General features: G+C 46.2%; 1 protein-coding gene across 2 annotated transcripts in view; it reads left to right on the top strand.

The window, feature by feature from the left end:
* Positions 1-16,216, top strand: part of Mrc2 (mannose receptor C type 2) — a 52,383-nt gene continuing 36,167 nt past the window's right edge. For both annotated transcript variants that reach the window (XM_013148362.2, XM_005001968.3), the window contains exon 1: positions 1-712. In XM_013148362.2, coding sequence (XP_013003816.1) covers positions 16-712 — 697 coding nt within the window. In that variant the 5' untranslated portion in view covers positions 1-15. The remainder of the gene's footprint in view (positions 713-16,216) is intronic.

Genomic DNA, 16,216 nt, shown 5'->3' with positions numbered 1-16,216 from the left:
GCAGAAAGAGGCGGGATGGAGGGCGCGCTGGCGGCTTGGGTCTGGCCACCTGGGTCAGTCGCGCGCCCCCGCCCGCCCTCGTCTGGCTTCGCAGCCCAGGTCCCGCCGCGCCGTGAAGTTTGCGGAAAGTTTTGCAGTTTCTCCCTCACCAGCCGGGGAGTTGTGACGCAGCGTCTGGGGCTCCAGGCCGGGACACACAGAGAGGGAAGGCGAGGCGGGGAGACACTGGCGAACGGAGGTGTTGGGAAAGAGCGCAGCCTGGCTGGGGTCGTCCCGCCCGCCATCCCCACCTCTCGCTGCCGACCCGCCCGCGCCCGCCCGGGCCCCAGCCCCTTCCCCTTCCCCTTCCCCTTCCCCTCCCGCGCGGCCCGCTTCCCTTCCCCTCTGCCCCTCAAACCCTCCTCCGGGTTCGGCGCTCCTCCCTCCGCCCTCCCCCTCCCCCGCCCGGCCTGCCTTCCTCCCTCCTCCTCGCTGGGAGGCATCACTTCGTCCCGACCCGAGCAGGACGCGAGCCCCTCGCGGGCGGGCGGTCCTCGCACCCCAGCGCCAGTGCTGCCCCCGCGCGCCGCTGCCGTGCGCTTTGGTGCCCGCGTCCGCCGAGCGCCGAGCTGCGGGATGGGGAGCCCCCGGCCGCGCCCCGCGCCCGGGCCTCGTCACCTGCTGCGCTGCGCCCTGCTCCTCGGGGGCCTCGGGGCCGTCGCCGCCCTCCCTGGTAAGGCGCTGCCAACTTGGCCAACTTCGGGCGCCGGGCAGGGGGAGCAGGCCTCTCTCGACTCCTCTCTAGGTACCCCCTGCCCCAGAAGCGTGTGTGCGTGTGCGTGTGTGACTGGGTTTTTAAAAGTCGTCTCTGCTTTTCTGAGAGCGGGGGAGGAGAAGGGGGAAGGAGCGCGCCTGCAGATGGGGGAGGACCTGAGTGGAACCAGATGTGGCGGGAGGAGGGGGAGGGGAGCCGGGGGCTCTAGCAGCCTCGGAGGAAGCGGCAGCTCGGGAGGACCCCGTCCCGGCCTCTCGGACCACCCGGCGCCAACCCTACCTTGGCCACCCGGGGACCACCGGGAGCGCCCCAGGAGAGCAGGGGCTTAGGGCCAGGGGCAGTTCTGCTTGTTTTGTTCCAGGATTGGGACATTATTACTGTTTCGCAGAGTCCATAGGAAGGAGTCTTTGCCTTTCCTGCATCTCGAGGGTGTTTATATTTTCTTTTCCACGCTTGGTTTTCAAGGAGGGCTTGTGGCAAGCAGCATCTGCACGGCTGGAATGGAGCTCTGTGGGGCACTTTTGTATCATCAGTATGCAACCACAGACTGAGCACGCCCTGTGGGGTGTGTGTGTGTGTGTGTGTGTGTGTGTGTGTGTGTGTGTTCCTGTATGGGCAACTCTGGCCAAACTTGGTGCCCCTTCAAAGTGGACAAATCTTGAGCAGCAAGAGCTGCTTAAGATGTACAAACTGCCCACAAAAAATCAAACCCCAAAACTGTGCCCTTCTCTTCCTGCTGCTTTTCAAGGGGTGACAGTGAAGTGTGGAGACAGACGGATCCCTCACTAAGAATCTGAGAGGGGAGGGAGTGGAATCTGCCTGTCTGTGGTTGTTAGGAGAACAAGCTGCTTGGTGCTGGGGTGAGTGAGAGGGACTGTCAGGACAGTGCCTGCAGTTTTGTGCAAGAACCAGACAGCCCCCTGTGAGGCCTCCACACGGGGAGAGTGTGGGGCCAGGGTAACCCACATTCACAACCAGGGTGAGCCCCTCCTGGGTTCCGGGTTCACCTGGTATCAAAGGCTGGATAAACAGGGCTACACATGGGCTGTCCCCAGCCTCCCTCACCAACGCCTGAGTCTCTTTTTTCTGTGAAAGAACGGGGCAGACAGAGAGGGAGGCAGGAAGAGAGGATAGCCATTCTTGAGAGGCCATGTTTTAAAGCCAGGCCCTAGTGGGGAGTGTACCAGAGTGCCAGCTGTCTTTCCCCCAGGGAACTTTTGACAGAGGAAGCTGGAGGTGTTGGTGAGGAAGGACATGCAAGCCTGAAGCTTGTCTCCTAGTCTGTGCTCCTCATGCTCCCTGTCCTCCCTAGGAATGTGTTCCTGGATGCATAGGGACCTTAGAGGTCAGTATGCATGGATCACCCCCCTGGGAAAGCAAAGGTCTGAATGCAGGAAGTTAAGAGGATTTCCATCCAACCAGGTGAAGGAGGATGAAGTTGTTGGGTAGCTTTCTTATTGCCTTTCCTGCACACAAGTGTGGTACTCCTGCCCCAAACCTCCTAACTTTCATTTGTCCCCATTTCTGAGAATCGTGTGCAGAGCTTCCAGGCTAAATCCTTGCTTGGAGAGCTCTTATCCCCTTGCATCTGTTGAATTAGGTACAAGGCACTGGAAGAGATTTACCAGAACTGAGGAACCTACTGGCCCCAGGAAATGCTTGTAGGAGGGAGGTTGTGCTTGGCAAGCCAGTGCTAGGGGTGAAATGTGCCCTGAGGAGGGACTTCGTGGGCGGCTTCCTGACCACCAGCTGAGAGCTCTGAACTCAGATCATGAGGGCAATGCAGTGTCCCTTCGGGGCCCACCTCCTCTAGTGACCCTCAAAACTTGTCACTGGAAGGTGTCCCTTTGTTAATTGTTGTATTACTGCATTTTGGGATCATTCACTGTTTGGCACTGGCTCAAATGCTTGGGGAAGAGGGAAGGCAGAGAAGAGTGTAAGATGCATCTTTAGAGAAAATAAAATCTAAAGGGAGAATGAGATTACCACAATGGGGCATGTACCACAATGGGGAGGCCGGATCCACTGATGGCTCCTGCTCATTACACAGGGCTGTGCTGAATGCTTTGTGTAGAATGTTTCGGATGGGTATTGGATCCATTTTGAGGAGCAGGAAGTTAAGGTTAAGAGGAGTCTGGTGATTTGTTTTGGGTCAGGTGTTCAGAAAATGAAAAGCTGAGGCAGGGGATACTTAATAATAGCTGGAGGCAGGGAAGTCTATGAGGTTTAAGGAAGTCAAGCTCTGGAGTGAGGCTGGGTGGCCAGGCTTTGCAGAGCAAAGAGGGAAGCAGAAAAGTAAGACCTGGAAGATGGGCTGTGCGCTCCTGGATTATGTGGAAGCTTGCTGAGCTCCTGGGGAGGAGACTGAATGAAGGAGAAAGCTGGCCAAGAGCCTGGGAGGCCAAAATGGGGAAACAATTTGCAGGCTGGTTGTGGGAACCCTGGAAAAGCATTGGAGGATTCTGAGTAATGCGGCACAGGCTGGAAAAGATCTGCTATCCAGGTTGTAGAGTGAGAGACCTTGGGACTTCCTCCTGCCGGGGATGGATTTGAGTCTAAAGGAGGGTGGTGTTCCTTCTGAAAGTATCAGGCATTTGCCTGGAGAGTCAATCAAACTCCCTGCCACATCCAGCCAGGCCTCAGTGAGTCAGGGCTTAGAGCTTTCTTCCTGTGTATCTCCAAGGCTTAGTGCTCCAACCACTGGCCTTCTGGAAACTGGCAGGCCCAAGGGTACCCAGCCCTGCTGGGCCTGCTGATGGGATCCCCACTATCGCAAAGGGTCACGTAGGCCAGGAGAGGGTGCAGATAGGGATGAGGGCTTTGGTGTTCTGCTGTTCACATAGTACTAGGACTTGGCCAGGTGAGATGGAAGGGTTGTGAGCTTCAGGAGAATCTTCCTTTGAATCTACCATTAATTCAAGCAGTGAAAAGAAAGGATAAAATGGTAACAGCAGGCGTGGGGATTTAAGCTCAGTGGCATGAGCGCCTGCGTGGCTAGCGTGAAGTTGTGAGTTCCATCCCTGGCCCTAAAACAAAAAACAAAATGGTAACAGCAAAGGAGTTGGTGCTTTGCAGGCAGTAGCTCCTTACTTCTCACAATCTCTCTAGGACATGAGTATTCTTTGACACTTTGGAAGCCAGAAGATAGAGCAGTTGAGTGATTTGCTCAAAACTATTCCACTCGGAAGAGGTAAAAATGAGATTTGAGCTTAGGTGAGGCCTTAGAACCCCCAGCTCCGGGATTTGAGGATGAAGGTAACCCATTTTCCAGGCCTCTCTCTGTCCCTTTTAGATAGAAGCTTTCTTCCCCTCAATAAACTATTCCTACTCTTAAAAAAATATAAATGACTTGAAGATGCCACCATACGCGTCTTTCTTAGAGCGATCCTGGGGAAGAGGTGCAGTGTGCACCTCTGTTACATGGCTGTTGTCTGAACCTCAGCCCTCCTGGGCCCAGGAGGCAGCGCCTGAGCCTCCCACAGTGTCCTTAGGGTCTTTGAGGTTCCCCACTGAGCATGTATCCATGAATGAGTGCCGGGTGACTAAGGTTCCCCAACCTGCACCCTGCTTCCCTGAGGACAGGAATTCACCCCTTCATCCACTCACTGGTTCGGTAGTGCTTCCTGAGGCTGCACAGTGCTGAGAGCAGGGGTGACTGAGGCCTGTTCTGCCTTAAAGCCTACTCCCTCCTGCACCTCTAGTGGAAGCCCCTGGGCCTGGGGGCTCTGGACACTGCTGACTGGTTGGCTTCCTGTTCCGGCCTTTACAAGATGGGGAGGGCCACTTTCCCATGACTGGGTGCTATAAATTTGGGTGGGGTGCCCACTGAAGTGACGCAGCTCTTGGAATTCATTCTGGGCACTGCAGATCCTAGTTTCTCCTCAGCTAAGGGCTGTTTCAGTAAACAGAAACAGAGGAAGGCCTTGTGGTGGCATCTATGGCTCAGGAGGGAGCGTGCCAGGGTCAGCCAGTTTTGGCCCCTCAAGAAACGGATGGAGTGGAACCCCTGCAAACTGCACTGTGCCACAGCAAGTGGTATTCTGGTTGTTGGTTCCTTCCCTGCCCTTCCTTCTCTTCTCCTGGTGACCTCTCTCTCCCTTCTCCTAGGCCCCATCCCCTTCTGCTCCCTCAGAGTAGAACTAACATGGTTGGCTGGGCCTACATGTTTTATCCACATGAGCCTCTGAGGGCAGTGTGGTCTGCCCTCTAGCTCTGGCTTCACTGTTGAAAGATGGCTGTGAAGCTCACTGGTTCCTAGAGACCAGTCCCAAGGCTTTTGCTGTCCTTCTCCTCAGCCTGCTCTGCCCCATCCTGCCAGAGCCGTACCCACCCCTAAGGCCTTCACCCACACGTGCCCTCTGCCTGGCAGGCTGTCCCTTTCCTGGCTACCACTGACACTGTGTTTAAGACTCAAGGATCCTTAGGACACTCAGGGGTCCTGTACTGCCTCTTGAGCTTCCCTGGGTTTAAGGAAGATGAACACTTAAACACTGCCCACGGTATAAGCTTCAGAATGGAGGAGGGCTTCTTCTCTCCTCAGGAGTCACCTTGAAGAGACAGTAAGATTTATCTGAGGTAAGCTGGAAGCTTCTGTGAGGAGAAACCATAACCACAGTTCCCGGGTGTCCCTGACCTCTTCAGAGATTTGGAAGAATGGCTGGAGGTGGTGCTCCCTGCTGTCCTGTGCCCTGAGGCAGGCATATCCATGTGGTTGGTATGTTCCCTCCTGTCAGTTCTCAGGAAGTGTAAATAGGGGCAGGGGCAGGGTTAATGTCACTTAACAACTGTGTGTGAGGCGGAAACTCAAGTATCTTCAGTTGTCAGAGGGAACAGTGATGCCCCCCTCTGAGGGATTTGGTGAGGATTACACACAGTGAGATAACTGATGTGTCACTGCTGGGTACAGAATTGTTTCTCAGCACATAATATGGAATAATTGCTATATTCATTATCATTAAGAAGAGGAAACCCAGATATCAAAAGACTCAAATGGGAGAAAACAGTTCTCAATACCCAAAGTCCTAACTACGTCCACTTCTTCTTTTTAATGGAAGCAGTTTTAAATGTATTACTTCTTGGTCATCCTATGCTGACTACTGCACGTGTCTAAAAGTAATTGTATTTTTTTTCCTGAATATAAATTTTCATCCTATACAAAAAAAAATCCCATTCATAATTGTCCAAATTCTTCAATTCATCGTCACCCCTCTGACCCTGTCTTCATCATTAAATTCCTATTGAACCTTTACTTAGGGTGCACCCCAGCAGCTTCCTGGGACTCTGCACTTGACATTGCTAAAACAAGCGCACCAGACTTGGCTTCATTCGATGCTCTTCAGGAGCCCAAGTGCCTGTAGCCTGCTGCCTGGGGGGCCACTTCCCAAGGGTCGGGACAGTCGGCTCCTAAACACCGCACTTTGAGCAGGCCTCAGCTTGCAGCGGGGCTGCTATTGATAGCCTCAGTGGTAAAAGTGTGTGCTCAGTAGAAAATATTCAGAACATACAGAAGTAAAATGCAAGAAACGTGGGCTGCTAGGATAGCTCAATGTAGAATCCTTGCCTAGTATGTGATCCCCAAACCAAGTAATGGTAGACAACTCAAAGTTGCTCCCTACCCTGGACCCTAGCACCAGCCATAATCAATACTTCACTGTGTACAGGCACACACAAATACTTCTCCCACTCAAATGGCCCCATCTTTTATACTGTTCTGTAATGGCTTTTATTTTGTAAGTTTTAAAAGATTTTCATGGCAGGTTATAGAGAGGCCGCATTCTTATTAGCAGTGCTGTGAGCTCCGTTGTCGGGATGTACACCTGCTTCCTGACTGATGATGCTTTCCTGAGAACACACGCATCCACTGGCTCTTGGGACATGCAGTTTACTTCAGATTTGCCTCCAGTCTTATTTCAGAGCTTCCAGGGCTGCCCAGTTTGTCATCCCAAAGGACAGATTTATTAAGTTCTAAACTTTCTGAATTTAGAACTGGAGGCCTTTGACACTCAGGTGCTGCTCCTTCTTTGAGCCCCTTGCATTAGTCAAACTGAGCTACTTGCCAGTATCCAAGGTCCCTGTTGCACTGCCCGGTGAAGGCCCTAAGCCTGCTTTTCACTTGCCTGGTAGGAAGGAGACTGCCTCCCTTCCTGGACTGAAAGCGCCACCGGGCAGGCGCTTTATTTGCCAAGGGCAGAGTGCTGAGGATCAAGCTCTGGACTTCATGTGTGCTTAGCCGCGTGATCTACCACTGAGCTACATTCCCAGTACTTGGGCAGTGACTCTTTAATTCCTACACAAATTCAGTGCTTTACACCCAGTGGCAGTTTGCAAACATTTATGGAGACAAAAAAAAAAAACAAAAACAAAAAAGAAAAACCCAACCAAAAAAACAAGTGTTACGGGTCTGGGGATTTAGCTCAGTGGCATAAGCACCTGCCTTGCAAGCAGACAGTCATGAGTTTGATCCCTGGTACCGATTAAAAACAAAACAAAACCAAAAAAAAAAAAAAAAAGTGTTCCAAAGAGCTTTTTTTTTTTTAAAAAATGGGAAAGCAATGAGGAATTATCCTTTCAAGTTTTAGATGATGTCATAATCATGAAAAACATGTGGCATCAAATTAAAATAAGAAGTAAAAAGTTCAGTGGACTAGAATAAATTCCACAAGAACATTTAAACTGTTACAACAACTTAATGTGAGACACATCAGAAACAATAATAGAGAAAGAAATCTTTACTTTTAAATGTTATTGTTGCAACTGGATTAAAAGTACACAGTTTAAAAGGATGTACCTCAGTGGTAGAGCACATGCTTAGTATGTATGAGGTCTTGGGCTCAACCTCCAGTGCCAAAAGAATGTAAAAAGTTAAAAAAACTTATTTTAAAAAGCTTTTTTTTTTTTTTAACCATTATGATCATTAATATTGTTATTTGTTTTTTGGTATGGGTTATTGAACATAAGACTTTTGCATTGAGCTACATACCACCTTTTAAAATTTCTTTCTTTCTTTCTTTTTTTTTTTGGTACCAGGGATTGAACTCATGACCTTGCGCTTGCCAGGCAGGCACTTACATCACTGAGCTATATCCTCAGCCCCTAAAATTCATTTCAAGACTCAGTCTTGATAAGTTGCTGAGTGTCCGCCTGCCTCAGCCTCCAAACTGATGTATTACAAGTGCATTACCACACCTGGCTAGAAAAAGTAAAATCTGATTTCAGTTTGTAGCATATACTTATGGAGTGGCAAGCTGCCACAAGGAAAATGCAAAGATCTGTAGGAATTAAACAAATTAGTTTTCTTTAAATGTTCAAATTACTGAAGCCAGGTGTGGTGACACACACCTGTAATCTGAGCACTCCAGAGGCAGAAGCAGGAGGATCACAGCAAGTTCAAGGCTAGCCTGGGTTACAATAGTGAGTTTGAGGCCAGCCTGAACTACATAGGGAGACTGTCTGAAAAAAACAAAAACAAACAACAACAACAAAAAACCCACCTAACTGAAAAGATAAAATACTAACAAGAAAACTAATCTTGGCAGAGCTTTTAGGAAATCAGCAGATATGATTAGGGCACAGTAAATTCATTCAGTTTTTCAAGAGTTAACCTATTTAGGGCCAGGGATTTAGCTCAGCAGCATAAGCGCTTGCCTGGCAAGCATGAGGTCGTGAGTTCAATCCCCCGCACCGCAAAAAAAAAAAGATTTAACCTATTTAACAGTATGTAATAAACTAGATATATAAGACTTCATATCCTTTAAATGTCATAATTCTGCTTTTGGAAACTTATAAAGTATTAATCCCAAAGACAGGGAAAAAGAGTTCATAAAAGTTCAGTTTGTAGTAGCAAAACAAATTGGGAACTACATTGTGGATCGTTTATGTAACTGTCAGTTGATGGGAATAAGTCAAATGAACACAAAGCATTTCTACAAAACGTATGTGCACACTAATGCTGCGGACACCCTCGGTGAACGATCCAGGCATGGGTCCTGCCTTCCTGGAACTTATATTTTGAGAAAAGTGCCTTCAAAATGCGGAACAATGTAAAAAGAATCATGTTACTTATTTCATTTTTAGATGTGATTTTTAAATTCATTCAAAGAAAGAAGCCACAGGTAGACCTCTCTAAAATCTCAGATCTAGGAACGGGAATCCCCTCAGCAGAGAAGGGAACAGTTCTATCAGAGCAGCCTGAGTAGAAAGGACTCGGCAGGAAATAGGGTTGGTCTTGGTATCTGAGGACGGAGTTTGTAGTATAACCTTGGAGGTGTGTAAGCTCATTTCTGAAAGATCTGAAAAGCAGTGGTGTTTTGGACAGAGTCTAGAAGCAACGGGGTATTTTTAAAAAAGCAATGGGTGTTTTTTCTGTTTTATGGTAGTGGGGTTTAAATCCAGTGAGCTCAGGACTTTCACACTAATCAATATCCCCCCCCTTTTTATTTATTATTTTGAGATAGGAACTGGCTAAGTTGCTCACACTTGCTGTCCTGGCTCAGCCTCCAAAAATTCTGGGATTATAGGTGCATGCATGGTAAAGAAGCACTATTTATAATGGCAAAACAACCAAAAAAATATGCACAATGAAAGAAATACAAATAAAGCATTATTATTTCTTTTGTATGGGGATTGAACTCATGACCTCACGCTTGCCAAGCAGGCACTTATGCCACTGAGCTAAGTCTCAGGCAACAAATAAATTCTGAAGTGCAAATACACAATGAAATATGCAATAGTGAAGGAACCAACTTCAGCTATGTTCAACAACAATGATAATGTTAGAAACATAATGTCAAATGGAGAAAACAATACCAGGGGGTTACATCCAACATGGTACTCCTTTTTTTTTTTGGTCTTTTTGCGACAGGGTCCCGCTGTGCAGTTCAGGCTGGCCTTGGGCTCGCTTTGTAGCCCAGCTTGGTCTCGAACTTGCAAGCATCCTCCTACCTCAGCCTCTCAAGTGCTGGGGTTACAGGAGTGCACCACCAGGCCTGGCAACATGGTACTCTTAAAACACAGAAAAAGTAATACCATGAGCAAGTGTATCAATTCTCCTCCCAGAAGCACAACTGTTAACATTTTGCCACATTTCCTTAAATCTTACTGTGTGTTTGTGTGTGTGTTGGGGAGGGGGATCCTGGTAAAAGTTACTAGAAGCCATGACATTTTACATGTAAGTACTTAACCCCCCCCATGTATGTATCAACTAAATACAGGTAAATTATCCGTAATCTCCAGATACTTGTCTCAAATACCAGTACACTACAAGTCAAAATGTCCGTTGTTTCCCTCATGACCAGCGTGAGAGTATCATCCTACACATTGCCAGCCCATGAAAAGGTCAAAACTCAAAATTCCCAGTACAGTTTCTACTCAATATGTATTTTTTTCTTGCATGATTATAAGGTTGAAAAATCCTAAATTTGGAGAGACCAATTTAATATTTAGAATTAAGAAACTTTATAAGTTAAAGCAAATAGGGAGTGATTGTATAAAATATAGTGTGTCATATCATAATGTGTTTTAAGAACACAAAACATTTTACTGAAATACTAAGTATAGAAACAACATTTAAAAACACGTGTTTGCATGCATGTATATGTTGTCTCTATGTATTGTAACATATGTGATATAAATTATATTTGGGGTATATTTTATTTAACATAAATTTCATTGAAAATCACACCAGAATCTAACAGTGGTTCTCGTATACTATGCTATATACTGTATTGTGTTATGCATTATTTAATGGGGTGATTAATGATGAAGTTTTAGCTAGGAGGCTGTACTGGGGATTGTGCCAGGGTCTCTACCTCTGAGCTACATCCCTTTATATTTTACACTGAGACAGTCTAGCTGTGTGGCCCAGGCCAGCCCCCAACTTCCAGCTCCTTGCCTCAGCTTCCCGAGTAGCGAGGATTATACAGCCACCACACCTGACAAACCTTTGGTGGAGGGCAATGGTACCGATTAAACTCAGAATATTTTCTCTTTTTTACTTGTTTTGAGACAGTGTCTTACTATGCAGTCAGGCTGCCCTTGAACTTGATTTGTAGCCCAGGCTGGCCTTGAATTCATGATCCTCCTCCCTCGGCCTCTTGAGCGCTGAGATTATAAACAGGTGCCCCCACACCTGATTTTACATGTCTGTACTTTAGCCCATGAGGTAGCGTACAGGTGCTGTCTTGCTCCCTCTCCAGTCCTGTGATCCCCAACACCACATCTGTCCTGCCAGTACCGTTATGCACCTGGGCCCAGCCTGCAGCATGGGACTCCGCAGAGCCAATCCCTGCTCATCAATTTCTTTTCATCTTTAATCATTTTTTAAAATTTTTACTTCTCCTTTCTTTCCTGTCCCCCTCCCTTCTTCTCTTTTTCTCCTTCATCATTTTTTTTTTTAATAAGCAGCATTTTTTGCATTTGCGATGGAGGATCAGTCTCAAAAAGGTTTTGCTGAACCCTCATTCTGGACACTCCTGCTCTCTCCGTTAACAGTCCCCCAAACTTGAGCTTCCTGCGCTATCTGGCAGTTAGTGTCCAAGGGTTTACGCCAGGGGGAGGTTGTTCAGACACTGTAATGCATGTTTGCTTTTGAAGAATAGCAGGTTACAAAATACAGCGAATACAAAGTAATGGTTGGTATATATGTGCCACACTGGAATGCAAATCAGAAAGGTGCCAGTAAGTCAGGGGACGGGCCTTTGAAAAACTTGGTATTGTTTCTGTGTGATGTTGTTTGTGCAGTGGACGAAAAGTGGAGACCACACTAACTTACTGAGCACCTAAAGACTGCTGGGTCAGTATGAGGTACATCCACGCACCCCATATTTTAAATGTCACATTCCTCCTTTTACAGATCAGGATAGTGAGCCAGCGAGGCCAAGAGCCAGGCTCACAGAGTGAGTGACAGAGCACGAAATGCAGTCTAGAGCAATTCAGTTCCCCCACACGATCCTCTACAAATACCACTTAAAATTAGATGTTCCAGGTAAGATAGTTATTAATATTAGTAAGCATTTGTGAACGCACCGCCTAATCGAAGACAGAGGACATCACGGTGTGTATACCTACCTCTGTGTTTTCCAGTTGGTTTTCACCCCTTCCCTATGCTTAATTTTGTGTTTATCCCTCCTTGTTCTTCAAATTTTAATCCTTAGAGATACTTTAATATTTGGAATAATACACAGAGAAAATGGAACCGCATAAATATTTAGCTTGATGAATTTTCACAAATTTACACACCCATGTAGCCAACATTGAGATCCAGAAAGGAAGAGTATTGCCAATATATTAAGTGTGTGAACATTTTTCACAGGTTTACTGTGCTCCATTATTTCTTTATAACATCTGCTTATAACCTTTATCATCTATTAGGGTGTTTGCACCTTAAAATTATCATGATCTCTTTTCTTATTGGCTTGTATAAGTTTCTCACATTATTTGTTTTAAAATCTTTCCTTTTTTAATTCATTTAAACATTTTATTTGAAAAGGTTTTTTGTTTGTTTGTTTTTGCCCCCCTCTTTCTGCACACCCGTGGCCTTTTGATAAGGCTGCACTTTGGGTTTAGGCTAGATTTGTCCTTTCGTTGGTCAGCCTGAGTTCCTGTCTCCCCTTAGCCAGCCCCTCCTTTTTTGCTTGGCTTGTTTTCTTCTCTGGGCTTTCACAGCACAGTTTAACATCTGCAGAGTTGCATTTAGCCAACTTGAATGAAACTGCAAAAAGATAATAAAGAATTTAAATAGCTACAAATATGTTTATATCAAAAAGGAATCTTTTTTGCCTTTGAAGTATTGAGGATTAAGCCCAGACCCTTTGAACTGAGCTATATTATCAGTCCTTTTTTTTTTTTAATTTTTTTTTTTATTTTAAGGTAGGGTCTCACTAACTCACCAAATTGCTCAGGCTTATTTTTTGCCTGCTTTGGCCTCTCCAAGTATTGGGATTACAAGTGTGCACCACCATGCCCTACAAGAATACATTTTTATAGTCGTAAAATACTTGCCGGTCCCATAATCCCAGCACTTGGGAGGCTGAGGCAGGAGGATCATTGCGAGTTCAAGACCAGCCTGGGCTACAAAGTAAGCTCAAAGTGAGCTCAAACTGCATAGTAAGACCCTTTCTCAAAAAGGCCAAAAAAGACAAAAGCTTATTTAAAATGAAGGATAAAAACAAGGTCTACATGTGTACTCTCTATGAAACATGATGGAATATAATAGAAATTTTTAAAAAAACCACTTATTCATGATATACAATTCAAATAGAAAAAAATGTATCACCCCCTAGATTACATTTCTGATCTGATGATTGGAACTCTGATGGATTTGATGATTTGGAAATCTAAAACGCTTCAAATTCCAAGACTTTGAATACTGACATGGTGGCAAATGACATAATGTGATGTCTTTTCAACTGATGTAATGTGAGTCATTGGAGTCAAAACATCAGCACACTAAAAACATGTATGACTACCTTCAGGTTCTGTGTATAAGGTGTACATGAACCTTAGATTTTAGATTTGGGTCCCCTGCCCAAGGTATCTCATTATGTAATATATGCAAATATTTCCCAATCCTGGGAAATCCCAAATCTGAAACACTTCTAGTTCCAGGCATTTTGGATAGGGATGCTGTCTCTATACCCGAAGTTCTATCACTAAGACACAACCTCTGTTAGCACTTTGGAGAAACATCCTTACAGATTGTCTTTCCTCTCCCTCCTTTTCTCATTTTCCCTGTACAAAACTTCACATTGGAAAAAACATTGACATTGCTATTTTCTAAGCTATTTTGTAACATTCTTCCATTTGATGATGTCATCCATATATTTTCACACCTCTTGGCTGGCTCGGATTCTGTTGCTTGGATTCTGTTGCTTGGATGTGCCAGAGCTTACCCTTGTTGGCTGTGTAGGTCATCGCTGTAAGCATGCTGTGTTTCTTGGCATGCTGGATTGCCTTGCTCAGACCTAAAGACTTTCCTAATTGCAGGAAGACTGCTTGACTTGAGTCAGCTTAATATCTCTAAACTCAAACAGCTTTGTAGGGTATTAAGTATGCCCTCTGCCACTGAACTATGCCACCAGCTCCTCACACAGATTTTCATCTGAGCACATCTCTGCTGCTCGGCCCCAGGATTGGGTGATTGATCTCATGTCCGTTAGCCTCTCCTAGGAGCATGTGGCCTCTCCCAGAAACATCTGGTTTACTCCTTCACCCCCTTTCCACTACAGGGTAGAGCTTTGCACATTGAGGTCACATAGGTTAAGTTTGAAACAAAAATTAGACCTACACGCATGTTCTGTGTCTCTTTTTAGTTATCAAAGATGCTACATACAGAAATATAAAGCGTAGAAAATAAAAACCAGTGGCCATCCCGCAAGTCAGTGAGAAACCCTGTTGAGGTTTAGGGGCTCACAGTGGTCTGGAACTCTGGTGTGCTCTGTCACCTGGGACTCTTACACAATTGCAGACATCCTCGCTTCCTGAGATTCATGTTCAGTAGCTCTGCAGTAGGACCTGAGCACCTGCATAGTAATCAACCTTAAAAGACAGACAGAGAGAGAGAGAATGAGATTGTGCCATGTGTTCAATTGTTGGATTTATTTATTTATCTAGTGGTGCTGGGGATTGACCCTGTGCCTTCATATGTGCTAGGCAAATGCCGTACTACTGAGCTGTACTTTTTAAAAATCAACAACAGAACGTGAATGCCTGTCCATATCCAACTACTCCTTTAGAGGTTAATTCTATTGCCTGCATAATAGTCTATTGTGTGTATGCATTTCTGTTTACTCAGTCAGCACTGTTGTTGAACAGTAGTTCTCTTCCCACCATCATTGCTTTTACAAACAATACCATGTGGCTAAATCTTGGTGTAAATTCCTTAATTATTTCCTTGGGTTAAATTCCCAAGGAGTAAATGATGGGCCAAAGGGTTTATGCTTTGAAGGCTTTTAGTAGATGCTGCTAAGTTCTACCAAAAGAGCTCCCCGTGGATCTGCCTCTGCCATGAGCTCACTGTGGGGGACAGGGAGGTGCAGCCTTCCCGCCTATGACCCTCACTAGCCCTGCCAGGTTCCCAGTGGGTAGCGTCTGAGTGTAGCTCCTGGCACTAGCAGATTACGCAGTAACCATGCTATGTGGTTAACTGGAGGAACATTTTCTCCTGTGACCAGGATACTGAGGGATGGAGGGGGTCAAGTAACTCGGTTCCAAGAGCAGGAATTGAAAACCAACTTTGAGTCCAAAGACTGAGCTCTCTTTGCCATCCCATTAATTTTTAATTAGTATTAGGAAGGGACAGGAATGGTGGTGAGAGCAGTGTGTCCTTAAAAATGTGTGGAAAACAGGAAGAGGGACTGGAAGACTTGGAAAGAAAGTAGTCTGGAGGAGGCCCTCAAAGACATTCTTTAGGGCCTGCTGTTGTAAAGTGGTGGTGGCGGTGTGGCATGTCCTGTGCGTGACCCTTTGTGACCAACCAAGGAAAAGCAAGTTAAACTCACTGACCACTTATTGAGCACTGACTTGGGTTCTGTGGGAAGTGCAGTGAAATTTGCTTCCTTTGAAGCTCTTAGGAGCCCTGCTGCGTTTCCCTGCTTCAGTTTTATTTATTCAAGAAACAATATAAGAGAAAGTTACTCATAATCTCAGCCTGGAAGAACAGATAATTTCATGTTTCCTTTATTCCTTTTTGCTCATTGTCCATGTGTAGATCTATTTTTAAAGTAGTTTGTAATCTAGCAGTTGTTGAATCCTTACACATAGGACATGGGACAGGTACCCTATCTTTTTACCTTTCCTAGTCGAACACAGTGCATCGTAGATGTATTGAGCACCTAATTTATGCCCAGCATCCAAGAGGCAAGTAGGACACAGCTCTGGAGTTGTTCACCGGGAAGACAGGTCCCTAAAAGAACCTGTCAGTGTCCCGCAGATCTCTCCAGCCACCTGGAAGAGGCAGGGCGCGCACTTCATAATTCAGTTCACAGGAGAACAGAGGGAGAGCCCTGATACTGTTTAGATTTAAACGGTAGAACCGGAACTGGACTCTCAGCCCAGTTCTGCCTCATGACTGCCTGAGTCCCACCCAGCAAGGGCCCAGGAAGATTCCTTCTGTTGCAGCGTCTGCCTGGCCAAGGGGTGCCCCACCTCTTTCCACGTCTCCTTCCAGCTGTGGCTTTTGTGACCTCATTTTCCCTTTCCGGCTACCCTTGGAGTTTCTTCCAACGGTCATGTGGCAGGGAGGGAAGCACACCAGTGGGCCCTGACCCTTCTGGAAATCATCTCCTTTCCTCTTCACCTTTCAGCTCCCTTCCAGGAAGACTTGACCAAAGATCCAGAAGTTCAAAAAAAACAAATGATGGTTTCGAGGGTTGAGACACCCATGGGAATGGAGGGGAAGGATTATGTATTTGGATGGCTGGTTTATTTTACTTTTAATGTTTCTGAGAAGCAGTTTAAATACTTGAG

The sequence above is a fragment of the Cavia porcellus genome, unplaced genomic scaffold (assembly GCF_034190915.1).
Source record: "Cavia porcellus strain 051 isolate PalLab524CR breed Dunkin Hartley unplaced genomic scaffold, mCavPor4.1 scaffold_32, whole genome shotgun sequence".
Lineage (NCBI taxonomy): Eukaryota > Metazoa > Chordata > Mammalia > Rodentia > Caviidae > Cavia > Cavia porcellus.
This window is presented reverse-complemented; position numbering and strand designations above follow the sequence as displayed.